Consider the following 13,009-nt stretch of genomic DNA (forward strand, 5'->3'; position numbering starts at 1 on the left):
TTTTGTTTCTTTCTACAAACTACGCCTGCAACCCTGGGCGTGTACGAAATACAGACGTAAATGTCCTTATGGCATTGTAGCCTTCACTCATTCATCTGTACAAATTCCATACAAACTAACCGCTCCACCCATCTTCCTTTCTTCCTTTCTTTCTTTCTTTCTTTCTTTCTTTCTTTCTTTCTTTCCACTCCTGTAGTGCGGGCCGGTCCCTCCACACTGTCATTGTGCCCTTGCTGAGCAGCCACATATTCTAGTGGGTAGAAGCAGACCCATAATTGGAAGGTTGCGGGCAGTGGTGGCCTAGCGTTTAAGGATGTGGCCCCGTAATCAGAAGGTCGTTGGTTCGAATCCCGATCCGCCAAGGTGCCACTTGGTTCCCCTTGATGAAGGTACCGTCCCCACACACTGATGGCTAAAAAGCAGAGGGCACATTTCGTTGTGTCACCATGTGCTGTGCTGCAGTGTTTCACAATGACAATCATGTCACTTCACTAAATTTCAGTTCTGAGACTTTCAAACAGCATGAAGACACTTTGACAAAAAACCCAGTAGGCAGACATGTCCTTAACAGGTCACATTTAAAATTAAATTGTAATGCTAAAACAATGCTTCACTTGATCCTGTAGTGTGGCTTAATCTTCAACATGTGATGTAAGAGTCTGCTGAAACGTGTCCCGTTGTCCCTGCACCCTCTTTAATACTCTGGAGTGTATCTAGTGTCAGACCAGACCAGTATGGAAACATACTAATACGACGACATTTTTTACGACATGAAGGCGGTCGTGTTATGTAATAGCACCCACTCTGCTGCAGGTAGCGAAGTTGTGAAACTCGCGTTATGGTCTCAGTGCGCCCTTGTTACTACACACGTTGTTCTCCTAAGTTCGGAAGGAACGGACGTCGAAACTCAATTTAACTCCTCGCCTCCGGCCACCGAGCAGCTGGACACAGTGTCCCCCAACAGAACATGTTGCCAGGTCGGAGCTCGGACCACGTGTACGTGTGAGTATCACTGCAGCGTATTAATACGGCGAGGCTTTCACATATATGACGGACACTCTAAAAGTGTATAATATGGTCCATTCAAATGACAGTATGTTGTAGAGGAGAAGAGAAAGGTTCCCCTTTTGCTATTTGGACGGTTTCGACAAAGACCTGGCAACACGCTCCCACGGCTCACATCACTGGTGACAACGAGCCGTGGCGTCCACACGCCCGCTGCCACCAGCATCAAGCGACAGAAGGAGCTGCGGTGAGAGGGATCGCTCGCTTCGCTTTTGCGTTAACCTTGAAGCGCCAAGACATGTTGGTCAGACGATGGAAGGAGACGACGTGACTCTGCGGGAGCAGCTCTTCCACCACCGTGTGCGGGAGAACCTGGTGAGAACGTCTTGTTCAGCCAAGACATGACACTTTGATCAAAGAGAAAAGCCAGCGATGCACAGCGTTCCGTGGTGTCCGTGCACGCCATGCCGATAAAATCACACGAAAAGGCAACAGGACTGAAACACAAGAAATCAATTCGCTTTTACCTTTTCTCGCACCGGAACTGTTGACTAGTAAACCTGAACAGTAACTTATTGTGCTGTGCTGGTGGAGGTGCAATTTTTACTAACATTGTTTATCTTAGTAAATGTGCACGTTTGTCATTAATCACCATCTGCATGTGGTTCAGATTAATTTTTTTTGGCACGCAATATCCCATTGGGATGTAATCCCTCCTCATGTTTGTGCGTTTTTTTTCGGGGGGAGGGCGACAGATTAAATTGTTTTAAGCCCCCATCGAAGAGAATTCTACAGATTCAGTGCACGGTTACCGACCAACTTAATGAATATTTCCACTTTTCACATACAGACGTACACATTTGCATAGTACCAGTTAAACCTGCGTGTAACCATAATCACAGTACCGACTGCCATCCAAAGGGAAATGACCTCTGACCTTACGACATTTTACTGCAGTTTTCGGGTCTCAGGATTCGAATCGAATGTCTCAAACATGCGTTAATGACTAGGATTACGGACTGAAGCGAAACACAAATCCCACATATGGCTTATTCCAGCCACCTTTCTTTAGAATGCATACATTCGCACTATTGGTTAAATTTAGCGTTGATCATCTCTGTTGCTGTTTTTCTAGAACAGATGGTGAGTGAAAGTCAGATTATGTGGGGACCAGTAAAAAACAGGCACAGATGGGGCAGGAAGTGATTTTTAAATAGACTTATAAAGCACCCAAAAGAGAATGATTTGTGTCAATCATACAATGTCCTTTAAAAACAATAAAAAAGGGGTGGTGTAATTTCACTCATATATCCCCTGTAATTTAACAAAGGATTAGCACAGTGGCAAAGGGGATCTGAAAATATTCCAAGCATTACATAAAATCTGTCTCAGAGCTGACATAACACAATAATGGTGTATCTTTTAGAAAACGCGAACTTATTTGAAACACAGAATGGAATTCCATTATGGACATTGGAAAATATGTCATGAATTTTATTTTATGAAACAACTCGACTTGGGGTCACCAACTCGAATAGCATGATTCTGCTTCTCTTCCTGTTATCACCCAGTACTTGAGTTGAAGCAGTTGCACTGGAAAGATGGAAAGAACAACGCTGCAGGTCCAGGGCTGGTGACTCCTGCTGTAACAATGAATAATACAGGATTTAGTACCATAGTAACACTGTTCTGTGCACTGTACAATATTTAATCCTGTGATAATATGATTGCACCTATTAGACCAACTGTACTTTATACTGTGTAGTAATCTCAAATCTGCATTATTGACAGTGAGTAAGTGCACAGGCTCTACCGACTACGTAGGAATGATGTGTCACATGATAAGATTAACTGTGTCTTGCTGATTATGATGCCACCCAAACAGCTACACAAGCAAATCCATTGACTTGTATTGCCAGGCTGGCAGACAGCCTGCTGGTTTGAACTGGTCAATGGAATTACACTGGCGGCACCTCGCGCTGACTGGGGGCCGAGATTCACATCCACAAAGCAGGATGCTTAATTCTGCAGAGGAGGGGATACAGTGGGGCTTAGTGTTTTAAAATGCACACCAATGCCAAAGACCTGCTAATGCCCGCCATTACAAAAAACAAAACGCTGCAGGCAAGTGACGGTCATGGAATGGTGGCCAGTCAGATGTCAGTTTATGTGGAGGAGTGACAAAAAATACATTCCACTGACCCATACTTTATTAAACAGATCATTTGGCAGAAGAAAAACATTTATATTTTCCACTATAACCTATGGAAGGAATTAGTTACCTCCAGAAATACAGTACAGGCCAAAAGTTTGGACACACCTTCTCATTCAGTGTGTTTTCTTTATTTTCATGACCATTTACTTTGGTAGATTCTCACTGAAGGCATCAAAACTATGAATGAACACATGTGGAGTTATGTACTTATGAAAATAAAGAAAACACATTGAATCAGAAGGTGTGTCCAAACGTTTGGCCTGTACTGTATGTGAACAGTAAGTTATGCTCTGAGCATTTAAACACCCACAACAGGACTGTGTTGTACTCATCATGCCTTATTACTGGGTCGTTCAATATGAATTTATGACAAAAGCCACACAAGCAGTTTGAAAATTTGCCATGTGATGGACGGGACGCAGAAAACTAGTCTCACTTGTTAAAACAAACTTCCACAATATAATTCTGTGAACTCTGAAAGCATTCAGACAAAACTATTTCAAAGTATAATGGGCGTCAAAACTGTGCAACACTTCAGTAAAGCAATGTTTATGCAAAACCAATATATGCAACTAAAATGACCAAGAAGGTGTGATGAACAGGATAACAACGTCACTGCAGTGCTGTTTAACACATGATAGCCAGTACTAAGAGTTAAAATGTGGTACATTGTATAAATATTTAAATGAAGCCTGATGCATTATTCAATATAATATATATAAACTGAACTTTGAATGTCTGGGGTATGATAACAATTTACTTTGAATGTCATTGAAATTAGTAAAAATTTTACATCGGGAGAGGTATTTCCTCTCCCGATGTAAATGTCTGCAAAAAAACTTCCGTTTTTTAAATACATTGAAATTAAATGATGTTCCCCATTATCTGAGAACCCATCTTAAATATTCTGACAAGTAAACATGCAAATATTCCAGAAATCTTTTTAGCATTTACGTTTCCTTTTCCAGAGAATCGCCCAAGTGACAAAAACGTCCTGAAGGACCTGCTGCTCATATCTTGATACCAGATACCTTAAAGCTTGTGAAGTCCAGGGCTTGATATGTTACATCTGTTTTGGTGGCATAGTATTAAAGAAAACGACTGGACGAAGGCATATACAGTATATTAGTAGTAATGTTAAATCTAATGGATATTTTATGTACATATTGTTCAAAAGACGGTAGGAACACACTCGCCTCTGATACTCTGGAATAGGCCAATAAAATGCCAATGACAACTCTCTCTGTCCCTCTCTTCCCCTCTTCCCTACATTCAGATCTGCGCCCTGCTGTTCGCTGGCCTCTACATCGTTGCCTACCTCATTATCACACACTACCGGAAGAGCGCGGAGTATGCCACAGGTACAGCACAGCCACAGGTCACTGTGTGGTGACCCAAAATTACATAAGCTGGACCACACTGGGCCTTGATGCAACCAGTGACGGCTCTTACCGATCCTGCCTTGTTTATTGAGCTAAAATTGAAGCTGTGGAGGGTGAGACAAGGTCCTGTGTATATTTGTCGTCCAACTGTCTTCTTTGCCTGTGTTCTTTGTGTTTCCACACGGAACTCGTGTTGTGACAAGCCTCGAAACAAAACCCTCCGGTCGTCACTACTTTATAACACAGTTATGTAACCGCCCCACACCCCTCGGCCCCACCAAATTACCTCCACCCCTCTGGCAGCCCCCCATAGCCGTCATCCAGAGAGGGATTTCAGGAATGTTCTCATAGGATAATAATACCCCTGGAGTGCAGACAAAGGGAACAGTGCGCACAGACGCCGCGAGTGTTGCCATACTTACATAAAACACACACGGACAGCCGTTTGCAGCGAGGGGATTTGGAGGAAGGAAAATGGTTCCAGGCTGCCGCAGATCCAGTTCTGCGTTGAGCTTTCTATGACGTCACTCTTTTTCCTTGGGTCATGATTTGGTTTTAGCGGCCAAGAGTAACCATCTGGTATATCGAACTTCACACTTTACTGTACAGTACAGTAATATCTACTTTGAAAAAAACCTTCATCTGGATCCAATTTTGGATTTGCACTTATCCATCCACTTAAATCAATGTGTTTTTCGATTTTCCTCTGAGAACGTGTCTCAGATTGAAAGGCTGCTCCACCAGTTTTTCCTTCAATAAGAGGCACTTCTGGGAGCCTGACACAGACTGTACCTGTACAAATACCAAACTGACACATTTATAGCGGCGTAGCTGCGCTTGAGGACTCTTGCTGCGGTAGGAGTGCAAGATTGATAATGCCTTGAAGAGGCACGGACATGTTTGCACTTCTCTGTTGATCAGCTGGGAGGGACAGGCCAAATCTGTCACCATGCACCTGCGCTTTCTACCTGCTTCCTCTTGGCTGGTGTCTCACGCTGACGTCCTGGGATGGAATAACAACAGCCTGTGTAGAATTCCGGTTTATTCCTGCGGCATTAAGCTTTATAACGCCTGGTCCGCTCAACGGTTTCTTTAAGATGATGCATGTCTTGACAGTTAAATACCTTCTTAATACACGTCCTTCTGATTCTTCATGTGAACCAGGTTTATTTTAGTGTTGAAGTAGAGATTTAATTTATTATCTCTGATCTTTAATCCTTCTTTTGCTACTTCCTCAGATGATGATGAGGATGCCACTGTCAACAAAATTGCGTAAGTGAATCAGACATTCATTTCTAGTGCATAGCTACATACAGTAGGTACGGAAAGTATTCAGACCCGCTTAAAATTTTCGCTATTTGTTATATTGCAGCCATTTGCTTAAATCATTTAGGTTCATTTTTTCCTCATTAATGTACACACAGCACCCGATATTGACAGAAAAAACACAGAATTCTTGACATTTTATGCATACCTATGCTACCTAATTTCATTGCCCAGGTAACTGTACAATGACAATAAATCTTGATATTTTTTATATAAGAAAAACTGAGATATCATGTGGTCCTTAGTATTCAGACCCTTTGCTCAGTATTTAGTAGAAGCTTCCTTAATCTAATGAGTCTTTTTGGGAAACATGTAACAGGTTTTTCACACCTGGATTTGGGGATCCTCTGCCATTGTTCCTGGCAGATCCTCTCCAGTTCTGGCAGGTCGGATGGGGGTTGGTGGAGAGCCAACAGTCACAGAGTTGTTGTGAAGCCACTCCTTCGTTACCTGACGGAATACTTTCCGTATCCACTGTAGGTCAGATGAAGATGTTATTTACTCCAGAATTTAATCCCGTGTTCTCTTCTTCTCACCAGACTGTGGCTCTGTACGTTCTCACTTTCTGTGTCCATGGGGGCTGTGCTGCTCCTTCCCATCTCCATCCTGTCCAATGAGATCCTGCTCTCCTTCCCTCACAGCTATTACATGCAGTGGCTCAACGGATCCCTCATTCATGGCAAGCATGTGCACACAGACACACACACCTGCAAGAGTCTGCAAGATGCTATACATATAATAACGCATGCAGTATCTGTTCCATGCAGGCTTTTTGGGAATAATATGTAATCATCTTTCTATTAGAAGTTTGTAAAGGGTAAGACATTAAATGTAGCTCACATATTGCACCCCCTGATGGTTGATGGCGGAACAAAAAGTCGCCGGTTGCATTTGCCCATATCATGTTGCTGGTATGGGTGTTACATTTAATATTTTTGTTACTATTTTGTACCAACAGGACTGTGGAATATGGTCTTCCTCTTTTCCAACCTCTCATTGGTCTTCCTGCTCCCTTTTGCCTACTTCTTCACAGAGTCTGAGGGTTTTGCTGGCTCCAAAAAGGTAATTAAAGTTGTTGGGTTTTTTAATCGTTTGTAAGTAATTAGTGTGTTTTAGAATGTTGTAGGCATGAATAATACAACGTGTATAATGTGTATAATGTGTTTGTCTTTGTTTCACATGTACAGGGTTTGATGTCACGTGTATATGAGACCGCTGTGGAATTGCTGCTTCTGTCTCTGTTGGTGCTGGGTGTTGTATGGGTGGCATCAGCTCTCCTGAATGGCACCACAGCTAGAGATAGTCTTTATGGTAATTAATTTTCTCACTTGAACATTTTTAGTTACTGACTTACTGGCTGGGTCAAAATCATAAGAAATCATTACAATATAAGAAATCATATATTTAAGATATTTGAACACAGTTCCAATTTTCAGACTATATTAATAGAATTGGTTGTGTTAATAATAGAAGGGGTTGTGGTCAGTGTTCAGGAATGGAGCACAAATCCATTGAGATTCAGGTTCAAACCCCACTAACTACCATCCTGTCCCTGAGCAAGACACATAACCCTGAGAGTTTCCTGTCAGACTGTCCCTGTCACTATAAGTCGCTCTGGATAGGGGCACCTACTAAACATCTTAACATGTAAATGTAGATCTGTGCGAATAATAGTTAAGAAAGAAAATAAACCCATGTTTCCTTTTTTTGCCTCTTAGATCTATGGGAGTATTACCTGCCTTACCTTTACTCGTGTATCTCTCTCTTCGGAGTCCTGCTATTACTCTGTAAGTTTATCTGTGTGTAAGTGTATCTGTGTTTCATGAGTTTAGTCTTGTAAATGTATGTTTTGTATCGTGTATGTTTAATAAATGAATGTAGTTCCCTTTATTCAGAACAACTCATACATATGTCCTTGCATGTCTGGCTGAAGGCACCTATAATAACGCCTAAAAGCAGATTATGAACTGGGAGGGGCTTTGGTTCCCCACATGTTTGTGAAATGCGTGGTAGCAGTGTTGGCAGTCGGGGCGTATACGCTTTAGTGTATTTAGCTAGCTGTGTATTTAGGTTGTTGAATCATACTTGAAAGAGGTGGCACAGCACAACACAGGTGATGTTCTGTTCCAGCTAGGCCACATTATATCTGTCTACGTCTGTATTCTTAATTTCTGGAGACTTGCTTGTAAGGCGGCGGCCCATGTTTTGCTGCTGTTAGGTTATATTCTTGGCTTATATAAGCAAGGATCTGGGCCTCCTGGAGGCCCTAAAACTTTTCATATGCATTTAAGAATGATTAAAGGTGACACATGAGCGCATGGTAATCCCATACTGATCTCATTCAGTGAACAGTTGTAGATGCATAATCTGACAGTACCACTTATACCTGTAGTGTAAATCTAGGTGTAGGTATGCAGGCATGTGTGTTAGTAGGCATATGAATTGTAAATATAAAATGTGTTGTCTGTTCTGCAGTGTATACACCATGTGGCTTGTCTCGAATGTTCAGCATTACAGGAAGGCTGCTTGTCAAACCGCGGGTAAGTTCCTCTGTCAAGTCTCCTGCTGATGTTTATGCTACTGCCATCTTGTAGGAGGTTGTGCGGGCAGTTAATATACTGATATATCCAGAGGTGGGTAGTGACGAGAAGCATTTACAAAATCACATGACACTGCTTCACCAATCAGACATAGCTATGCAGTCACATGACCAAACACAAACCATGGTGGCAAAGTGGCACAAACTAGTCACACAGCACAGACACAGAATTATAAATAGCAGATGCGACGGTCTCCAGTACTAAAAGCAAAGGTTACAGAAAGAATACAGAATAACAGTCTTTCATATCAACCCTTTTAGTGTTTGTTACAATTTCATTAAATGGTGCCATGAGCTCAGTAGACCTCAGTAGACTTTTTTTTGTAGAGGAAGGAATTGGCGCTATTGTTTCCCTGTTTTATTTAATATATCAATGCTAGCAGATATAATTAGCATATATCATATAATAAGCTTACATTTTGTGCATGAATTACTACAAGTTATTATTATGATTATTATTGTTATTATTAGGAAATATCAGAATAAGCACATTTATAAGTGAGATATTACAGTCCAACAGTTACTTTGGAGTTACCTTGATTAAAATGATTGGCTAATTTTTTCTACCAACCTCTGGATATAGTTCATCTGTAGTACATAAGCTTTCTTTAACTTCTGTGTGTGTGTGCTGGTTTACTATATAGCTTTTGGAAGATATGGATGACACAATGAGCTGTGCTGTTTTTGAGGAAGCTTCTCTTTCCAGGAAACTTAGGAGTAAGTCATTTCAGATATATATGATTATATATGTATATGTCACATGAGTTTGCTTTGTAAAGGATATACAGAATATTTTCCTTGACAGGTAAGAAGACATCTTGTTGGATGAATGTAAATCAAGATGCCTTAAAGAAACAGTACCTTACAATTCAGGTCCGGCGGATTGCTCTAGGTGAGCTTGTAATATTGTTTTTTGTAACAATTTTTGTAAGAATTCTTAATTATCAAACACCCTAAAATGGTAAGATCTGTTCATACAAGTCAGGTTTGTCCGAGTGTTGAAACATGGTGTCAGACACAAAGCAGGAACACACAGCCCACTTCAGAAAACAGCATTTTTCACAGGAAATTGTGTCAATGTCTGATCACCATACCAAAATGGTGCCATGTTGAAAGGCCAAAAGGTCCACTATTAACTTCCTTTCCGAAGGACTGTTACAGTAGAGAACATACAGAGCTTGCCCTTGGATCAGTCTTATCTTAAATATGCCAGTGGGGATTCTGCCAATGGAAATGTGAAGTGCCCCTATGCTGGCCATACATGATTAAAGGTTTCGAAGAGTGACTGGAATGCACTGCCATTTTGTGAATTTTGTAATAAAAGTGATGTCTAGATATGTGCTCTGTCTAACTGTATCAACTTGTTTTCGGGAAAATGTGTGAGGGCCCCGCTGTAAGGAATCCATCACATCTTGCCTTCTCTTTTCAGAGATGCGTAGGAAAGCGTCACCATGGCAGCGCAACCTTGGTTACCCTCTGGTCATGCTGCAGCTCCTCATTCTGACGGTAAGAAGTGGTGGTCTCCACCAGAAGAGCAGTATAATATGTGTCCTCAGCCTTTGGGCGTGTTTGACACCCGTATGATGAAGACATTGGCAGGTGTTGGCACAGTGGAGGACACATTTCGTTGTGTCACCGTGTGCTGTGCTGCAGTGTTTCGCTTTCAAATTCAGCATCGATGTTTGATTCTTGGAAGAGCGTTTACGTTGATTTCCTCTTTCTTCATGCCTCTCTCAGGTGGTGTGCATACTGATGGTGTGTTTCCATGTGCTGGAGCTGCTGTTTGATGAGACGGCCTTGCCCCGTGGCATGGAGGTGCAGTGTAATTACTCACTAAATGCAAAATGGGTTGGGAAGTGCTGCTTATAGTGCCACCGACATAATGCAAAAGTCAACAATTGCCAAAGGTACTTGATCAAGTACAAAAGATTATACTGCATGTCCACATGTGTGTTTTATAGGACCCTCCCCTGGGTGCTGCTTCTTTCTCTATGTTTGGATCTCTGGGCGCAGCTGTGCAGATTATCCTCATCCTGTATCCTTCAAATCCACATTCTGTGTGTGTGTGTGTGTGTGTGTGTATGTATTTCACTTGCACTGTTTGCCTTCACTTTGGTTCAATATTAGATATCTGATGGTGTCCTCAGTGGTGGGATTTTACAGTTCTCCACTGTTTGTGAAGCTGCTTCCCATAGCACAGGACACAACATTAACTCAGGTACATTTCATTCATACTTACGCACACACAAACACAATTTAGAAACAGAATTTAATCAGTAAACTCAACTCTTTACAGATTATTGGCAACTGTGTCTCTCTGCTTGTTCTGAGCTCGGCCTTGCCTGTGTTCTCCAGGACTCTGGGTAAGGCCAGAGCTCCACAGCTCAAACCTGTCCTGAAGTACAGAATTCAGTGTCAGGCTGGTACTGATGCAGTATTGACTGCTTCTGTAACTGTATGGCAGGAATCACACACTTCGATCTCCCGGGGGACTTTGGACGATACAACTGGCTGGGAAACTTTCACATTGTATTCCTGTACAACGTGTTATTCGCTGGGCTGACGTCTGCCTGTCTTATCAACACTCTGACGTGGGCTGTTCAGAGGGAGCTCATAAGGGCTTTTGGTGAGACCTTATGTACACATAAACTAACCCAAATTGATTCGCTTGTTTTTTTTCTGGACTGTATCATGAAAATTGTTCCTTTTTTCCTGGCAGGTTTGCATAAAATCCCTCTGACTGTATCCCGCTCCACAATCCCTCTCAAACTCCTTTTAGCCAATGGCCTTTCAAAGATTAACTGAATGTTTGCACACGTTATGGTAGCAAGTATCTGCCTACCAATAACTGTGGGTTACGGCTGCATCTCTGACCTGGAAAACAAGGGTCAAAAACTAGGGAGAGTGAGACTTATTTGAGAGATTCATCAGTGGACCTCAAAATCAAAAAATCTCCCGATATGCAAAACCTCACTCTGTTGGGACCAATAAGGTGTTAGCATACCAGGGTACACTGAATATGATGGGCATATCTGTGGAGCCCCCAAAAAAGATGTGTTGTACAAAGGGACAAGGGCATTGAGCTGTCAGCCAGTGCTCAAACCCTGGATTTTGTTTTCACTGTCCTGAATATTCGTTTTTTTAAATCAAAGTAAAATATGCTGAACTGGAATTTTTAAATGTAGGAATTGTAGAACCTCTATGAAGACTCTAAGATGTCCAATTGGTGGCGTTTACTGTGACTGGAGTATATTATAATTAACCATTCTTCCGATACGAGGTACAGATTTGCCAATGCCTGTAATCTGTGTCTGTTATTGGTCACATTTTCTTGCACTAACGAAATCTATTTTACGGATTATTCTGAAATGCCTGAGGGTGAAAAAGAAAATCTGAAAATGCCTATATACCTTTGCCAGTACTGTTATTAAAATTGTATTACTACTGTGCTATTGTATCTTTTTTATAACAGTTTTTTATTTAGTTTACTTGGTGGCATTGGATTATGTTAAATTTGAATGTTTGAGTGGGATGATTGCGTATAGAGCCAAAGTTTAAACATCATTTTCATGTTTAAGACCTGAAAACTGTTGTGAATTATTCTATGGAAATATGAAAGTTTACATTGTGTCTTTATTCATGCCTTTCTCTTTGTTATCCAGTAGTGCATTGTGGTTATGTGCCTATGCTCCCCTGTTGTGTCAGTGATTTGTGTGCTCTGTGCTATTTTAAATGTGCAATATTATTGTGTACCACAAAACAAAGATGTCCTTTTTGGATTAGGTCCTATGTTTGGTACATTGTATTTTACTCATATAGAGTTAAGCTGTGTTTATGGGTTGCTCCGTCATAGATCGCATACTGGAGCATTTGGAGAAATTTCATTTCTCAAAGAAAACGTTTGATTCGGTCATATGCTTAAACATGACATGACTCTCCAGAATTATATTCTTCTCGTGTACTGTGCACTGTAAACATATATGTGGGTGTGTGTGTAAATTATAATTTGTACAAACAAAGGTTCATAATGACAGACTCAGGTGTCTACAAGAATTCATGCTTTTTAGATATTTTTTTTATATTTTATGTTAGAAAAATGTATTGTTGGCACCAATTTAATTGCCTAAATGAAAATATTAATAAAACTAGATAACGTGACATATACAGTAAGATGCAATATATAACCAAATGTCATGTATTTTTGACTACTCAATAAAAGGCATTACATTTCACGTTTTATTTGTCGATAACATTGGACATGAGCCGGCTTTAAAAAAATAATGACCTGTTGTAATGGGGAAGTTAACACTTTCTTAAAGGTTGACCCCTGTAGTTTATTTCCAAGGACCGTATCAGGTTTCTAGCAGAACTGAATCATTTTAGTCCTTTGAAGGCATTCGACACAGCTTGGTTTGTCTGGTGCAATAATAACAGCACAAGGGTACTGTTACTTTTACTCATGCTTCCTGTTGCACAACATGT

General features: G+C 41.1%; 1 protein-coding gene across 3 annotated transcripts; it reads left to right on the plus strand.

The window, feature by feature from the left end:
* The first annotated feature begins 724 nt into the window (after positions 1-724).
* LOC114800939 (limb region 1 homolog-like protein) lies at positions 725-12,759 on the plus strand. 3 transcript variants are annotated; one of them, XM_028998869.1, is made up of 18 exons: positions 725-1,002; positions 1,095-1,380; positions 4,497-4,581; positions 5,841-5,874; positions 6,468-6,607; positions 6,887-6,990; positions 7,116-7,239; positions 7,647-7,715; positions 8,404-8,468; positions 9,172-9,244; positions 9,333-9,419; positions 9,957-10,033; positions 10,265-10,342; positions 10,489-10,562; positions 10,655-10,745; positions 10,883-10,890; positions 10,992-11,153; positions 11,247-12,759. In XM_028998869.1, the coding sequence occupies exons 2-18, from the start codon at positions 1,318-1,320 to the stop codon at positions 11,254-11,256; spliced, it is 1,344 nt and encodes a 447-aa protein (XP_028854702.1). In that variant the 5' UTR covers positions 725-1,002; positions 1,095-1,317; the 3' UTR covers positions 11,257-12,759. The 3 variants fall into 3 exon arrangements, with proteins under 3 accessions (XP_028854702.1, XP_028854700.1, XP_028854701.1); XM_028998867.1 differs by having other exon boundaries at positions 729-1,002; positions 10,824-10,890; XM_028998868.1 differs by having other exon boundaries at positions 729-996; positions 10,824-10,890.
* The last annotated feature ends 250 nt before the right edge of the window (positions 12,760-13,009 follow it).

This window comes from Denticeps clupeoides, chromosome 12 (assembly GCF_900700375.1).
Source record: "Denticeps clupeoides chromosome 12, fDenClu1.1, whole genome shotgun sequence".
Classification (NCBI taxonomy): Eukaryota; Metazoa; Chordata; class Actinopteri; order Clupeiformes; family Denticipitidae; genus Denticeps; species Denticeps clupeoides.